Genomic DNA, 15,236 nt, shown 5'->3' on the forward strand with positions numbered 1-15,236 from the left:
TGATGACACAATTTGGATTGTCTATACTGTTGCATATGCAGATCCTTTATCAGTTTATGATGTAAGGCATTGTGATGCTTTGTACAGATCAATGCTCTGAGTGGAGTGTTGAGGATTAGGAAGGAGTTGGACTTTGAGAAACAACAGTTTTTCAACCTGACAGTACTTGCTGAGGACAGAGGAGTACCCAGCCTCATCCGTCAGACATTTGTAGAGGTGGAGGTACATAACACACACGCACACCCTCCATACACTAATTTGTATCTAATGGTCAATTTTCAAGCTTCCAGTTGTTGTGATGTGAGACGATGTGCCACTGTTATGCGTTTCTTTAAAGATGCAATGTGTAAGAATACAAGAAGAAGAAGAAGAAGAAGAGTAGTGTTGTGTTGCAGATACACTATTTGGAAGTGCTGACACCCCTGTCCCAGTACTTTTGTCAGGTTGTGGTCTTTCTTAAGGGAAATCATTATTCTGCAACATACAATTTTAGACAACAGTTTGTGTTTGGCCTTTTCCTCTTTCAATATGACAATTCCCCCGTGCACAAAGCCAGTTTAGTGTGGAAGAACTTGACTGGCCCACTCAGAGCCCTGACCTCAACCCTATCCAACACCTTAGAGATGAACTAGAATGGAGATTACGAGCCAGGCCCTCGTGTCTTACATCATTGTCTGACCTCACAAATGCTTCTCTGGATCAACCAACAAAAATACCCACAGACAAACTCTAAAATCTTTAGAAAGCCTTCCTAGAAGAGTGGAAGCTATAATAGCTGTAAAGCGGGGGGAACAACTCCATATTAATACCTATGGAGCCCTCTACTGGACTCCGACCAATAGGACATCGATACCGATATGTGTGTGACGTATAAATAGCAGTGTCCCTACTGCCTCAGCATCCGACCACCTCTTCAGCAGACGGCGTCAGAGCGGCAGGGCTCATCAGTAGAGGGCTCCGCCTGTGCTTATAGAATTAGGGTTACCATATCGTAACCTTCATTCTATCTCACACAGGCTCTGCCCTCTACTGGACTCTGTGGGTACAGTGGGTGGAGCACGATGACTGTCCGTCCTAGCCGCGACAAGCCAAAGTCCACCACACCAACCTAGTGACAGAATGGTGGGACACCCCTGAGAAGGTCGCTGGACCGATAGGGGCTTAGCCTGACCATTAACACCTGCACTGCCCTTACTTTTCACTGAAACATCAGGCACTGCCAGTAAATGTTCCCCCTCTACACCCAGTAGTCACCAGATCCTCACTTTTCAGATCCTAGTTCGCACTTGCGAGCTGGATCCCGAGAAGGAGCCAGACATATCCAAGAGATAGAAACGCATAAACAGGCACAGTAAGGGCCAAGATGCCATTGTGCAGATCTCTTTGACTGAAAAAGGGTCGGAGACACTTCCACACTTCCGAGTGGAATGTGCATGCACCGCTAAGGGTGGGTCTGTTCCTGCCCATGTACAGGCTTGGGAGATTCACTCACAAAGACAGCTGGCCAGGCTCTTCTTGGACAGGGTTTTACTGACTGCACTATCATTGAAACAGACGAACAGCTGACCAGTGCATCGAATGGGGGCTGTGTGCTCTACATAGGACGTTAGCCTAGCACACATGGACAGATGCACTCTCACCTCCCTGCACCCTAAGTGGGGTATGGGGGTAGAAAGCATCCAGATTTATTGTCTTGGACCTGAACATGCTCCTTATCTTCTTAAGAACAAAGGAGGTGTGTTGTCTCAATCCATCTGCACTGTGGACACCAAGAACCAGCATGCAGCTGGGGTGAACCAACAGGCACACAGCTCACTCACCTTCTTAGCAGAGGTCAGATAAAGGCGCAGGGCTATTCAAGAGATAGCATTTTCAATGAGGACTGCTCCAGGGGCTCATAAGGTGCAGATATTAGAGCCACCAACACAAGCAGCAAGTCCTACTGAGGAACCGAGAGACATGACACCGGTTGCTGTCTTCTAACACCCTGCAGAAAGTGTATCACGAGGGATTGGGTGAAGACACCAAACCCCCTGTGACAGGAGAGATAGCTGCAGCGCGACAGCCCCTTCTCCATCAGACCTTGCAGGAAAGAGAAAACAGATCCCACCGAACAGGTAGGCACTTGGATGGTCTGTGCGACCTCAGCGGATAGACCAGCCTGAGTCTGCTTCTCCACAATTTTAGGAGCAAAACCTGGAGAAGCTGGTCCAACACCAGTATTGTGCATATGAAGCCTCACCCTTGTGACAGAGCCCCCCAGACCATAGGTACAGGCCAGGGCTCTGTCACTGTAGGCTTCGTCACTTCTACCAGAATGACGAACAACCGTTCCCTCTTCACCTTACTGGAGGGATGAGATGGGGTGGGGGGAACACAAACAGCAGCCCTTCTGGCAATGGCGCGTGTGTAACGCGTCCATCCCCAAGGGTGGGCAGTGGGTGTTGGCAAACAGATCCACCTCCGCTCTCCCGAAGCGAGCTGTTGTGCAGTCTCCACCCGCTCGGTTGGGGGCCAGCCCTCGACGTGAGGTCAGCCACCACCGTTCTCCAAGCCTGGGACGTGAAGGGCTTTCAGAGACAGCAGGTGTTCTGATGCCCACGTCTATAGGTTCCCTGCCAGCACCAACAGAGCCGTGGATTGGACTTCGCCCCGTCTGTTGATGTACGCGCTGGAGGAAACGCACCACCACACTAGAAACACAACCTGGAGTGGATTGTGAATGCGTGGTGTGTGGCCCCCTCGGCTCTCCTCGGGGAGCCACAACACTCACTGCACTCCCCTGGCAGGTCCCTCCCCATGCAGTGAGAGACTCATCAAGTGCCCGCGCTGCCAGACAGTGAGAGACCCCCAGAATCACAGGTCCTCCTGCACCACCTACTACCCAACAGCAGCATCACTGACATTGCTGCCGCAGCTGTCCCCTGCTGCAGCCTGTGGACCACCAAGCGACGCGCACAGATACGCTCTATCACAATCCCCAGATACTCCGCTCACTGTAGAGGCTGGGGGGAGCTCTCTTCACAATTGATTGCAACCCCAGGTTGCAAAATCAACTGGGCTGTGTGGAGATCACTCAAGGCTTCAATCTCTTCATGACCATGAGGTCGTGAGTAGAAACGAACCCTCATGCCCTTCTCGCGCAACGATTGCAGTGCGATGCATCTGCTGAGTGTGTGGGTGGCTAGCGAATAGTTGATGGGGAGCCTAATGTTTGTAGGCTACCCTCTGAGAGGAGAAGCCTAGAAATTCCCTGTTACTATGTCACCTCAGCATGAAATAATCATCTTTCAGGTTGATGGCGGTGAACCAGTTGCCCGGCTGCAGTGGCTCCAACATTTTCTTGATCATCAGCATGTGGAAATGCCCTCTTGTCCATTATGCTGGTTCAGGTGGCGTAGATCCAGAATGGCTCAGAAGCCTCTTGTCTTTTTGGGGACCAAATGTCATGCACAGAGATGCCCTAAGACAGCCTGCTTCAGCAGGAGTTGCTGGATCTCGGCAGCCATGAAGTCCACTTCCTCTTGAGAGGATGGACTGGCTTCCATTATGTCCAGGAAAACTGGTGGTATGCAGCAGAACTGAAGAGAGAAGCCTCGTCTGTCCACCCAGCTTGTCAGCATGCAGCGGCGTCGCCATTCTGCATGACAGTGTGTACACGTGAACAACGCATCATCGGCACTCTCCACCGCCAAACTTTCCATAAATGGAAGCTTAGCCCAAGGGGGGGCCGAGGTCGAAAGGGCTTTAGTGTCCCTGAACGTGCCAGGGCCGGTTGCTCCCTGGTGTCTTTAATGCACCACAGCTTGCTGCTCTGTGGTGTCCTTGAATACTCCACGGTCTGTTGATCCGTGGTGTCCTTGAACGCACCACAGCTCGCTGCTCCAATGATGGCTCAACGTGCAACAATGTCACCGTGAGCGCGTCGTCAGTATAGCAGTCAGTATCAACTCAGCTGCTGAGTGAAGCCGAGTCAGAACAGGGCATCCTCCTCTCCACTGCAGCAAGCTGCTGCTGGGAGAATGAGCCGCTGTACACTGTGATAAAGTGCCACGGGCTGCTCTGCTGGAAGAGACATGTTGTCTGGTTGGGTCTCTCCGGTTTATGTTGACAATGTTGTTGTGTGTTTTAGGAACACACACACTGTCTGTCAGCTAGCAGTGTTCCCGTGGACACTGTCGTGAATGCATGGGGAACGTAGAGTTAGCTCGCATTGCTGCATTGTGTCACTGTCATGGCAGCAGCCCTTCATTCGGCTGCCAGGCGATGTAGGTGACCCATTGCACGGGCCGGACCGCCGACTAGCAAGGAGGAAGCTCAGGTTCTACTACCGTCTCACTCGGATGCCACCAGGAGAGCGACGTGGGACATGGGCTTCTGTCCCAGTGGTTTGACTAGCACAGTAAAGATCCGGGCCCTCCAACTGTCTCTCTCTCTCTCTCGAGATTAGCAAGGAGAGCAGTGTGGGCCATAGGTTGGATCATTAGCTTAGCATCGGTGAACGTGCAGAGTGTACACAAGCAGCACATGAAACACAAATTAATGCATGCTGGATGCAAAACGGAGGGAGGAGGTCTGGTGGTGTGCATCAGCCTCTGTCCCTCTGTTTTTAAATTAAATAAGGCTTAGACTTTTTCCAAGGGCTGCAATCGAAAAGGCTGTGGTGTCGTTGAACGCACCATGGGCCGTTTTCGAAAGGTTGAACCACCTGCAACAGGCCTACGGGCCGCCCGTGGAGGAAACTAAACCAACCGAAGCAGTGAGCGATCTCTTTCGTCCCGCTATACTGAGAGAGACCTGACTTTGGCTGTCTCTCTCCGGCTATAGCGGACTAGCCTAGCTGCGCTGTGACCGCTTGGCGAAAGAGAGTGTCTGTTTATGTAACACGCTTTCACCGCCGGTGAGCTAGCAATGCGCCCATGCGAGTCTTCGTGGGCTGGGAATGCAGAGCTACTGTAGACTGCTGCATTGCCCAGTTTCCACGGTAAGAACAGCTCGTTTCTCAGCTGTCACGTCGTGGAAGCGGACCATTATGGCCACGCAGACTCCGTGGCCAGGCTAGCGAAGTAGATGCCCGGGCCTCACCCACCCTTTCACTCGGTTCTGACCGGGAGAGCGGCGTGGGCTGCGGGGTGAACCGTTAGCCTCACCCCAGGAGTTAACGTTAGGTCTTTGATGAGAGAAGTTAACTTCCTCTTTGAGGAATGTAATTAATATGTTTTACTCAAAAAACGGTTTCCACATTCTCAAAAGCCTTACCATAGTGTACACAAGCAGCACATGCTTGATTGGACACCAGACGGGGGATTGTGGCAGCGTCAGCAGGTCTCTCCCTTCATAACGGTCACTTGACCAGTCGCTCAATTCCCCAGCCGCAGGTCGGCTGGCGGGGGGTGGGGGCCTGGACTCGTCCGGGCAGGACATGGGTCACCTTGTCCAGATGCAAAGTAATTTTCTAGAAGTGTCGACTCCATCCGTGGAGGTGGTGAATTCAGTGAGCAGTTCGCCGTTTACTGAAGAAAAAAGGATGCTGAGGCAGTAGGGACACTGCTATTTATACGTCACGCACGTATCGGTAGCGACGTCCTATTGGTCGGCTACATGTACGATAAAATTTAGGTGGGCAAGTGCGTGTGTGTGATTGGAGGATGTAGTACCCATAGAGTCCAGTAGAGGGCGGAGCCTGTGTGAGATAGAACTGGCCTCCATTGGTCTCAGAGGCTGTGTTCGATCCTGTTCGAACAGCCGTGTTCACTAGGAGACTTCTGAGCCTGGTTCCGTTCCCCACTTGCCCGGCTCCAGTTCTGGTACCCAACAGCTGGGACCGCTAAGTTAGCTGCAAGGGTAATTGAACTAACTAGCTAATGTCAGTTAGCAGCAGTCATGACCTGATATTTGATATGCTGCCCCCTAGGTTTTGGGTGTATGAATTTGACAGGTGGAGAGTAGTTTCAATTCTTACACATTGCACCTTTACTGCTCCCCCGTATTAAGTCTCAGCACAGAAATACCTGCATTTAGACTGAGGTACACTGAAACTTCCCTGATCAACACACAGCAAAGAAATATAATTACTGTTTAAGATCAAGTTGCTGGTGCCCCACAATTCAATTCAGTTCAGTTATGTTGAAGGGACCATTTAGGGTACATTAGCAAAGTAACAATTTTTTTAACTAATTTTACTTGTCAGAAAATCATGTTGTCAGTGGGCATAAATAGCTGTATGCCATAATTTAATATTGGCTATATTGGGCTAATCCTAATCTGTTTTTACATATGACACAACACACATCTTCTCAATATTTTTCTGTCAAAATTAAAGTGAATCATTACATCTCTTCAGGTGGTGGATGTCAATGAGAATTTGTATGCACCCTACTTCTCTGACTTTGCTGTGAGAGGCTCAGTGAAGGAGAACTCTCGAGCAGGCACGAGCGTCCTGACAGTCAACGCTAAGGACGATGACAAGGGACGAGATGGGGTGTTGAGGTACTCTGTCAGAGGAGGCAGCGGACTGGGCACTTTCACCATTGATGAAGACACAGGTTTGACACAAGATCAATTTCGAAGCCTACTTATGTAAAGTGAAAATAACTTACAGTGCCATGCGTGGAATATCAACATCCAACTGTATTGCTAATCACTTCATATTTTTGATGCAATTATATGATTATTTGAGTGAATCTGTATGTGTGTATTAGAGTGAGAGAGGTGGAGAGAGTGTGAAGTACAGTGAGAGTCAGTGGGTTGATGGGGCCTCATGTGGGAGCTGTGTACTGAGAGATCATTACTGTAATGAGGGCAGCATGGCAGCTACACTGGTTGAGCCTCAGGCTGCTCAGTACAACTGATCCAGTGCTGTGTGGATAACATTGATCAAGGCTCTCCTGCACAGCACCACCATCCTTTCCAAGAGTAGTGAAATCACTGTGACTTATTTAAGGAGCTGAAAAAAGCACATTGTTGTCTCCAACTGTCCTGAAGTGTCAAACTGCAGCTGAAAATGTGTTGATCTAAACAAGAAGCTATGACACACTCACCCAGGGAAAAATGAATCAAATACCCAGTATGAAAATAGGACAGTTCATGTTAGATCATATTGACTTGTATACAGAATAATAGAACAACTATACATATATTGTCTATCCCTTATTAAGTTTTTGTAAATGTTAACAGTCATGTAAGAACCAATATCATCATCATGATATTGTATTGTGCAACTTAAATGTCACTCTTAATGCTGAACATTATTAGAAACTTAAATGGAAAATTCGGCACCATTTTTGTGGATGTCCAGTCTGTGGTAATGGTAAATGAAGTCAACTGAAGGAATATATTCCTCAGTGTCAACAGACCAAGTTAGCTGCTGGGTGCTAAGCAAATGAATTCCTGCATTTGACCGTTTCTTTTCCCACGTAGCAATATTGTTACAATAAAGGCATGTCTATCAAGTACATACAAGCAACACACACACACATACTGGCAGAACGGGCTTATATATATATATATATAAGCAACAACAACAAACAATAACAACAATGCTAGCTGAGCTAGAGCTGAAGTATAGAGTTCCACAAAAGCAACATGAAAACCAGTTACCAGCATCCACTGCTTCTCTCATTATTTAGTTGGCTTCAATTGACACTGAACATTCACACCGTTTCTCTTGACTGCCCCTCAATATTACAATCACCCCAGCCTGCTAGCCTATAACGATATTTATATTGTTGGCCAAAACACAGCATTAGGTGACAAAAATACTCTCTCAATGGTCATCTGCCCTCTTGGCCCTGCTGGTCATGGTTGTCCTTTCTAGTTTATCTTCGGAATCCTAAATAAGGACTCCGGCACACCTCTGTCAAAGTGAGTAAAACTTTCATGCATAGGAACGGACACTTGGGCTCTCTCGAGGTTGGCATCAGCGACAGCATCCAACAAAAACTGCCCATGCTGAAATTCATTGCAGCAGAATGATTAAGTTTCTGTTCGGATCAAAGGGCAATTTGAGCAAAAGCCCGCTGGCCATATCCTCTTGTATGGTTACGACGGCAGCCTCTCTCTGCTGCGTTTCTTCTCTGGCTTGAAACATTGTAAAATGTATCCTTGTCCATGATATCTTCTGAACTCATTAACTTAGGGATGCCAGTTTTGCTACTTGAAACTTAGCTAGTTTACAATGCAAGAAAAAAGAGCAGCATCTATAGCATTACCCCTGGCCACCCAGAGGCAGAAGCTAGAAATCTTAGCTGAAATAGTTTGTAGTTTTTCTTTGCCACCAGCTATGTCACTGTCATGTCAAATGACGGTGCTGGATGCAGGAAGAACTACTTGGCGAACTCCGCTTTTTTGGTCACTATAGCAAGCATTGAGTAATTTATTGCTTCAGTGGACTGCATTGCATGCCCAAAACTATCGGCAAACGGGTAAACTAATAGGATGGCTAGCTTCACAGCAAACTGAGCTTACTAGCTAGTGGCAGCAACTGTTAGCAGTAGTTAGCAGCTAAAGTAACCGCTAACAAACTCAAAACAATCACATAAATCACAGGAAGTTGATCACCTGGAGGACATCAGAGGGAAAACCAGAAAATATTTTTTCCAGTTTCGCCAAAACAAACCAATCAAAAAAAAAAAAACCTTTTTCCCTACCACAGTTGCTGATAGTTATTTACACGAAATAAATATCTAGTTTTTCCAAAACAACTCAATTTATTTCTTACAGTTTTGTGGTTACTAATTACAGTCACTCTCTGTTTTTATGTCTATTTACCAATTATAGACAAACAACAAAAAACCTGACAACCCCTGTGTCTTGTTGCACATTGATTAAATGAACTCTGGTGCCACTTGCTTCCCCTGGTGGCAGGAGGTTTACCAAAAACAAATCATTAACATTTAACAAAAATGGCTCTCACACCAGTGAATGAAGTTATAAAGGTGTGTTTTTGTAAAGTAATCAGTGAGGCATCGTCTAATATAGCCAGCCCTATCTCCACACATCGATTCAGCATTGATTCAGCAGCACTGTGCCATCTAGTTCCTGTCCCTCGGGAAGTTGGCCAATCAGAAGAAAGTGGGCTCTTAGGGAGGGAGGCCTTAAAGAGACAGGAGCTAATATGTGTTCCGATAGAGGGTGAATAGAGGTGCAGAAATAATGGACAGAATGAGAAAAATAATGTGTTTTTTTAATTTTAAGGCATACAGACATTTTCTAGCAGACACCCAAAATAAAAGTTTGAGCCTGAAAATGAGCATAATATGGCAGCAACGGGTATAATATCTAATAATAGTATCTTATTTTTATTAACCAATACATTATAATTATTAGGCAGGAAAAAGGGACTACCTAGTGACTAATCATGAGAAATTGTTACTTAAAATATTTAACCCCATTTAACCCCATATAATTCAGTTAGACGGCACAGTGGTGCAGTGGTTAGCACTGTCGCCTCACAGCAAGAAGGTTCAAACCCCAGATGTCCCGGCCTTTCTGTGTGGAGTTTGCATGTTCTCCCTGTGTCTGCGTGGGTTCTCTCCAGGTGCTCCGGCTTCCTCCCACCGTCCAAAGACATGCGGACTAGGTTAATTGGTGACCCTAAATTGTCCTTAGGTGTGAGCATGAGTGGTTGTTTGTCTATGTGTGGCCCTGCGATGGACTGGTGACATGTCCAGGGTGTACCCCGCCTTTCGCCCGATGTCAGCTGGGATTGGCTCCAGCTCTCCGCGACCCTGTCTAGCAGTGGGGTAGCTACAGTGGTAGCCAGTAGAGTTTATTGTAGCACTTACTTTTAGGGATCAAAAGACAGTGTTCTTCTTCTGGCCTCTCTCTTGACCTTTTGTCACACTGGTGCCTACTGTACATGACTTGCACTGGAGGCCTGTATTGACCTTTAACTAGGCTAATTAGTATTGACTGTTGTTGAGAGAAAAACAGATGGACAAATGGAGAGAATGTCTATTCCCCTCACTCTCTGTATCTCTCTCTCGCTTCACCTAAATAACTAATGTATACATTACCACCTATGTATAGTGTATATACTGTACACAGACAAAACAGTGTTACAGTACACAGATAGATCCCTGCATTCTCCTGTAATAGTGCTTGCCGCTGTTATTCACCTCAGTTTTAAAACCTCAGTAAGGAGCATCATAGCCAACAAGAAGTTTATTGAGTGCAAATTTTCCAGGGGAAATCAGAGTGCTTGTTAGAGCATAACGTGAAGGGAGAGGGGAGTGGAAGTGAAGCGAAGAGAGGAAGGAATAGGATGCAGGGGAGTCTGAAGTACATAAAAAGTGTCAGAAGAAAATACTGCTATCTTCCTCCCAGGCCTTTTTATATATATATTTTCTTCTGGGAAGTTTGTTGTTAAGCTGTGGCTGTTATTTCCCCCCCCTAATATCATAAGCAAGTGAAGAGTGGCTTTTTTTTGTTTTTGTATAAGATTAGAAGACACAGTAATCACATGGCAAGTTTTCCCTCATCAAGTGTTTCATCTTATCTTGTATCATAGAAATTAGTGTTGTCAGGTGTGGACAGAGTAACCACTCTGTCCTCCCACCACGCATTTAGCTGCCATGATGAGTGGCTCAGCTCTGACTGCTTGTCAATCTGTGGCTCTTAGTGCCAAAACTAAGTAGTGAGAAATACAATTTTTAGCCTGTCTTAACTTGTGCCCCCCCCGGTAGTTTGTAGATTGGTTCTATGATGCAATTTGTATATCCGATGACATCCCAATTGTCATACTAGCCATGTATGAATGCCCTCCATATTACATATTTAGATGTTCAAGATTACTCACTCCAGTATGGGTGGAAAATACAGGGGCTATCTTTCATAAAAGAAGTAGGATCTTCTCTGGCTTAAACCCTTAGCACTCCTGTACTTTAAACCAAAATTGGTATTCTTGTCATTGGCTAGGGGGAAAGCAAGCCCTGCAATTTCTCATTGGGCAGCTGTCAGAAGCCACTGCTCTTCTATTAGTGGGTTTGCAAGCTCAAGGATTTGTCACAGTCAGGATAAAGCATTATTTAAGCTACAGGCAAACACATTTTAAAAAAGTAATCTATTCTGCATTTGTTGCAATGAACAGGCTATATTTTTGATGTCTTTTTTTCTGCCAAACAAGGAGCTATTCAGTTGTATCTCAAGATGCAGAGAAATACACCGTATTTTCTCATCCATCTTGGGATTGATTATTTAGTATGGTGGCATTAATTAGATGGCGGGACCTCAAAACCTGTTTCTGAAGAATGGAGAAGTTGAACCGACACGACAGATGGATGTTAGCCCAAGTGTACTGTGACCTCCTAGATTAGAAAAATATGCCGTGACCCTTCAATTTTTGTGTTCACTCTTTGAAGTGTGTTATTTATGGTGAGAATGGATGCTGTCAAGTCAGATTTATATTGAATTCACTGAATAGCGCCTGTCGGTCTTAAAGTTCAAAGAGCTTTTGAAACAGCCAGCTCTGTTTTCCTTGCCTCTCTCTGTCGAGTTATCTGACAGAGATGAGATGTGGTTTGAAAAGGACATGGTCAAGGACACCAGAGCAAGGATGTGTTTTAGAAAACACTTTTACAATGCATTGTGCGTGCCCTGGGCAGCTGCTTAGTCATAATCTGACATATACATACACTTTCTCATGATACAGTAACACCTTTGCCATGCAGCTGAGGAAGCTGCAAAAAGACTGACTTAGGTACACAAAAAAGGCCACACAGTCACACCCTCTAGTCACCAATTTGAATGCTTGTATAACTGTAACCTGGGCATGTGGGGTTTGTGGATGAGTGGAAGGCCAAGTTAGGGAACAGCAGGCATCTGCTGTATGACAGGAAATCAAGTTAATTCTCCCATAGCCCAAAACAAATGAATATATGTATGAAAGGATCTTTGTAATATTTTAACAATCTAATTAGAAAGGATCACTGACACGGTACATAAGCTCAAGTTTACTAGTTAGAGGATTTTTGCTGAACCACAACATATTTTTATGATTGTTTGGATGATATCCTGCAAAAATGTTTTTAATAGGCTAGCTGGGTTTAGGAACAGAATCGAGCAAGAGTGGCACTGAGCATGTTTATCCCAGGGGCATGGAGTCTGGGCTGAATCGTCTTGGCTCTCTCTGCCTCATGGAGTCACCGACACAGGCCTGTTTATTTTGGTCAAATTAAAGGAATGCTGATTTGGTCATCGTTATGCACTACATGGCTAAGGAAACACAGTTTTGATCAAATATGTTGGCTGTCTGTCTGTCTACCTATCTATCTATATATCTATTTTGATGCTCTCACGTGTTAAGTACAGTACAGATAAAAAATACCCTGACACCAAGTATTCTTATTTTACTATTTTGCCCATTTCTAACACAGTAAAAACAATTGTTGCCATGGCAGCAGTGTGGTTATGTTCAAAATTAAGCCCACATGAAGTGCTAAATGCTCATTAATATAAATTTGGCAACAGGCTCCTCTGCAACGAGAAGACCATCCAACCAACACCAAATAATACTCTTACTGCTACTGCCACTATGTCTAACACTTCGAATAGTTATACTAACACAGTGAAAGCCTTTGCATGCAAGAGCATAAACTCATTAACATCATCAACATCAACCAGTCTTTAATTATAAAAATAAGGTTTATGTAAGCATAAAAGCTCGCATGTCCAGTCTCAGCTCTGTCTAGCGTATTCTTGGGGTTAATTGCTTGTGTACTCAATTAGAGATTCAAGCACAGACTCTGCAAGCATTGACAAACACATGCTGTACATCATAGTTCTCTAAGGTTCTTTAAGCTAGTTTAAGAAACTGATTCATGCTGGCTTTTAAAAGTGCTGTGATTGAACATAAAACTGGAGATTTGATGAAAGTTTGTGTGCACTGTGCTGAAATGACTGTTTGTAATGCTTTGGCCTTATGATGAGTTCAGTCTATTTATTCCTAATTTACTTGTGTTACTTTCTGTTGATAGAAATGATAGCACTAGATAGATGTGTTGGTTTTTATCCTGAAGTTAGGTTCCCTTGTTTAAATAAAGTATGACACTCCTGACCTTGCACCATTGTGCTTCAGTGAGTGCTCTTGGCAATGTTTAGAAATGAAATGACATGAATGAACCCTAAAACCTAGAGTGTGAACTCACGCATGCGTGTCATAAAATGGACAGTCCTACACGACTGATTTAAAAAGAAAAGAAAGAGGCGCCCATGTGTCATCCACTGTGAGTGTTCCCTTTATCCCTCAAGAGGTCAACAAAGCTGTCAGCTACTCATCTTCCTAAGGCCACTAAACACACGCCAGTCAATGTGTGTGTGTCTGAGTGTCTCTGTGTGTGTCTTTATTGGTGTAGTGCAGTTCAGGGTACGTTTAGCACTAAGCGAATTGCAGTGGGAGCAGTTTGGTCAGCTGTGATTAGCTGTAGAGAAGCTGAAACATTGAAGGTGACTACAGCGGCGCCACTAATGCCCGTGAATGTCACTGAAGCCAGGACACAAAGTTTACTCTAAATTTGTCTCTTTGCCTCTGAAAACTTAGTATTCAAAGACTTTACCCATGAGATCTTTTAGGGATATATTCTGCTGATGAAACCCACATTGCCTCTTCGCACGCACGCACGCACGCACTCACGCACTCACGCACGCACCTAATAGATATGTATTCTCACTCCCAAGTAACAACTGCATTAATCTTTTTCTTTGCTTTCACAGGAGTGATCTACACTGCTGGTATTCTGGACTGTGAGACCAAAGACTCCTACTGGCTTACAGTCTTTGCCACAGACAGAGGGGTTACGCCCCTGTCAGCTTCTATTGAAGTCTTCATTCAGGTATCCACACTCTACTGCCAATATTCACATTATACTATTCATGCATAAGAGGCCTTATACAGAGGAAATGTCTTTTGACTTTTGACTAAGAGATGAGCGTATTCAGATTCAGTTTTTGTAACTCTGTACTTTGATACTAGAAAAGATAGTCTCGGTGAAATATCTTCAATTAAAGCTGGTTTAGGCAATTTATTTTTTGACAGCAATCAATAAATCAAATGCTCTGAAAAAATGATAAGCCCAGCCAATTATTTAATATGGTCCGAATTAAATGATTGGCAGATTAGCTTCTTTGGCTGTATCTGTTATTTTAATGAATGCTGACGCAGGAACGGGTTCAATTCTTGTGCCGCTGGACTTAAGTGCTGCATTTTACACAAGTGATAATGGCATTCTTTTACATAGACTGAAGCACTCAGTGGCATATGTGGCTCAGGCGGTAGAATGGGTTGGCCGTTAATCGGAAGGTCGGTGGTTCAATCCCGGCTCCTAGAGTCTGGATGTCGAAGTAGATACTGAACCCCGAATGATGTGAATGTGTAAATTGTAATGAGCAGAGTGTAGTGTAAAAGTGCTCCAAGTGGTTAGAAGACTAGAAAGGCACTATACATGTACATGCTATTTACATAACTCACCTGCTAGGCTTTGAACCAAGAGCTATGATCACATCACAGGTGTTACTTTTTGTTTTTGGGATTGATTTTAAGATCTTACTGATTACCTTTAAGGCTCCAGATTATATTTTGGACTTTTAAATCTCTTATGAACCTTTGCGTAGTTTGAGACCAGAGGTTTTGCCATAAGAGCCTCGAGGATCTGGAACAACCTGCCTGAAGAAATTAGGTCTCTTAAAAAAACTTTATTCTGAAAGCATATCCTGATTTTATCTCAGCTGCCTGTTACTTTTATTGATTTTTATTTTCTTCTTTTATTTATTGTTATTGTGCCCCTCATGTATTTTATCATTCACTGTGGTATTTCATTTAATTTTTCTCTGTAAAACACTGTGTCTTGAAAAGTAAGCGCTCTAAAAATAAAGGTCATGTATATACACACACATTCTTACAGCTTGCAAACATGTAACTGCAAGCTTGTTTTCAAGCTTTTAGTGTTACATCCAAACAATCACTGTGTTACTCTCTAAAATACCATTGGTGCTCAGTGCAGTGGATAACTACAGCAAAGCTCAGTCTGTAAGCAAGAGATACACATACTAGAGGGAATTCTCTGCTTCAGCTTCTGTTTAAGTAATCCACTGTTTAAACACTCAAACACACACATCACTGCTACAACACTGCTCACCCATTGGGGAAGAGTTCAGCAGTGTGTAAAAAAAAACAAAAAACAGTTTTTTCTGGCTTCGGGATATTCAGGTGTGGCGGTGTGAACGGGTGCTTTACTCCTGGC

The 15,236-nt window shown here is 44.8% G+C and overlaps 1 protein-coding gene across 2 annotated transcripts in view; it reads left to right on the forward strand.

Moving 5' to 3' along the window:
- Window positions 1–15,236, forward strand: part of LOC119896047 (protocadherin Fat 3) — a 72,232-nt gene that overhangs the window by 2,972 nt on the left and 54,024 nt on the right. For both annotated transcript variants that reach the window (XM_038709522.1, XM_038709524.1), the window contains exons 2-4: window positions 88–222; window positions 6,344–6,545; window positions 13,711–13,829. In XM_038709522.1, coding sequence (XP_038565450.1) covers window positions 88–222; window positions 6,344–6,545; window positions 13,711–13,829 — 456 coding nt within the window. The remainder of the gene's footprint in view (window positions 1–87; window positions 223–6,343; window positions 6,546–13,710; window positions 13,830–15,236) is intronic.

The sequence above is a fragment of the Micropterus salmoides genome, unplaced genomic scaffold (assembly GCF_014851395.1).
Source record: "Micropterus salmoides isolate LMB-PRFRI ecotype aquatic unplaced genomic scaffold, ASM1485139v1 Ms_hic_scaffold_9, whole genome shotgun sequence".
Lineage (NCBI taxonomy): Eukaryota > Metazoa > Chordata > Actinopteri > Centrarchiformes > Centrarchidae > Micropterus > Micropterus salmoides.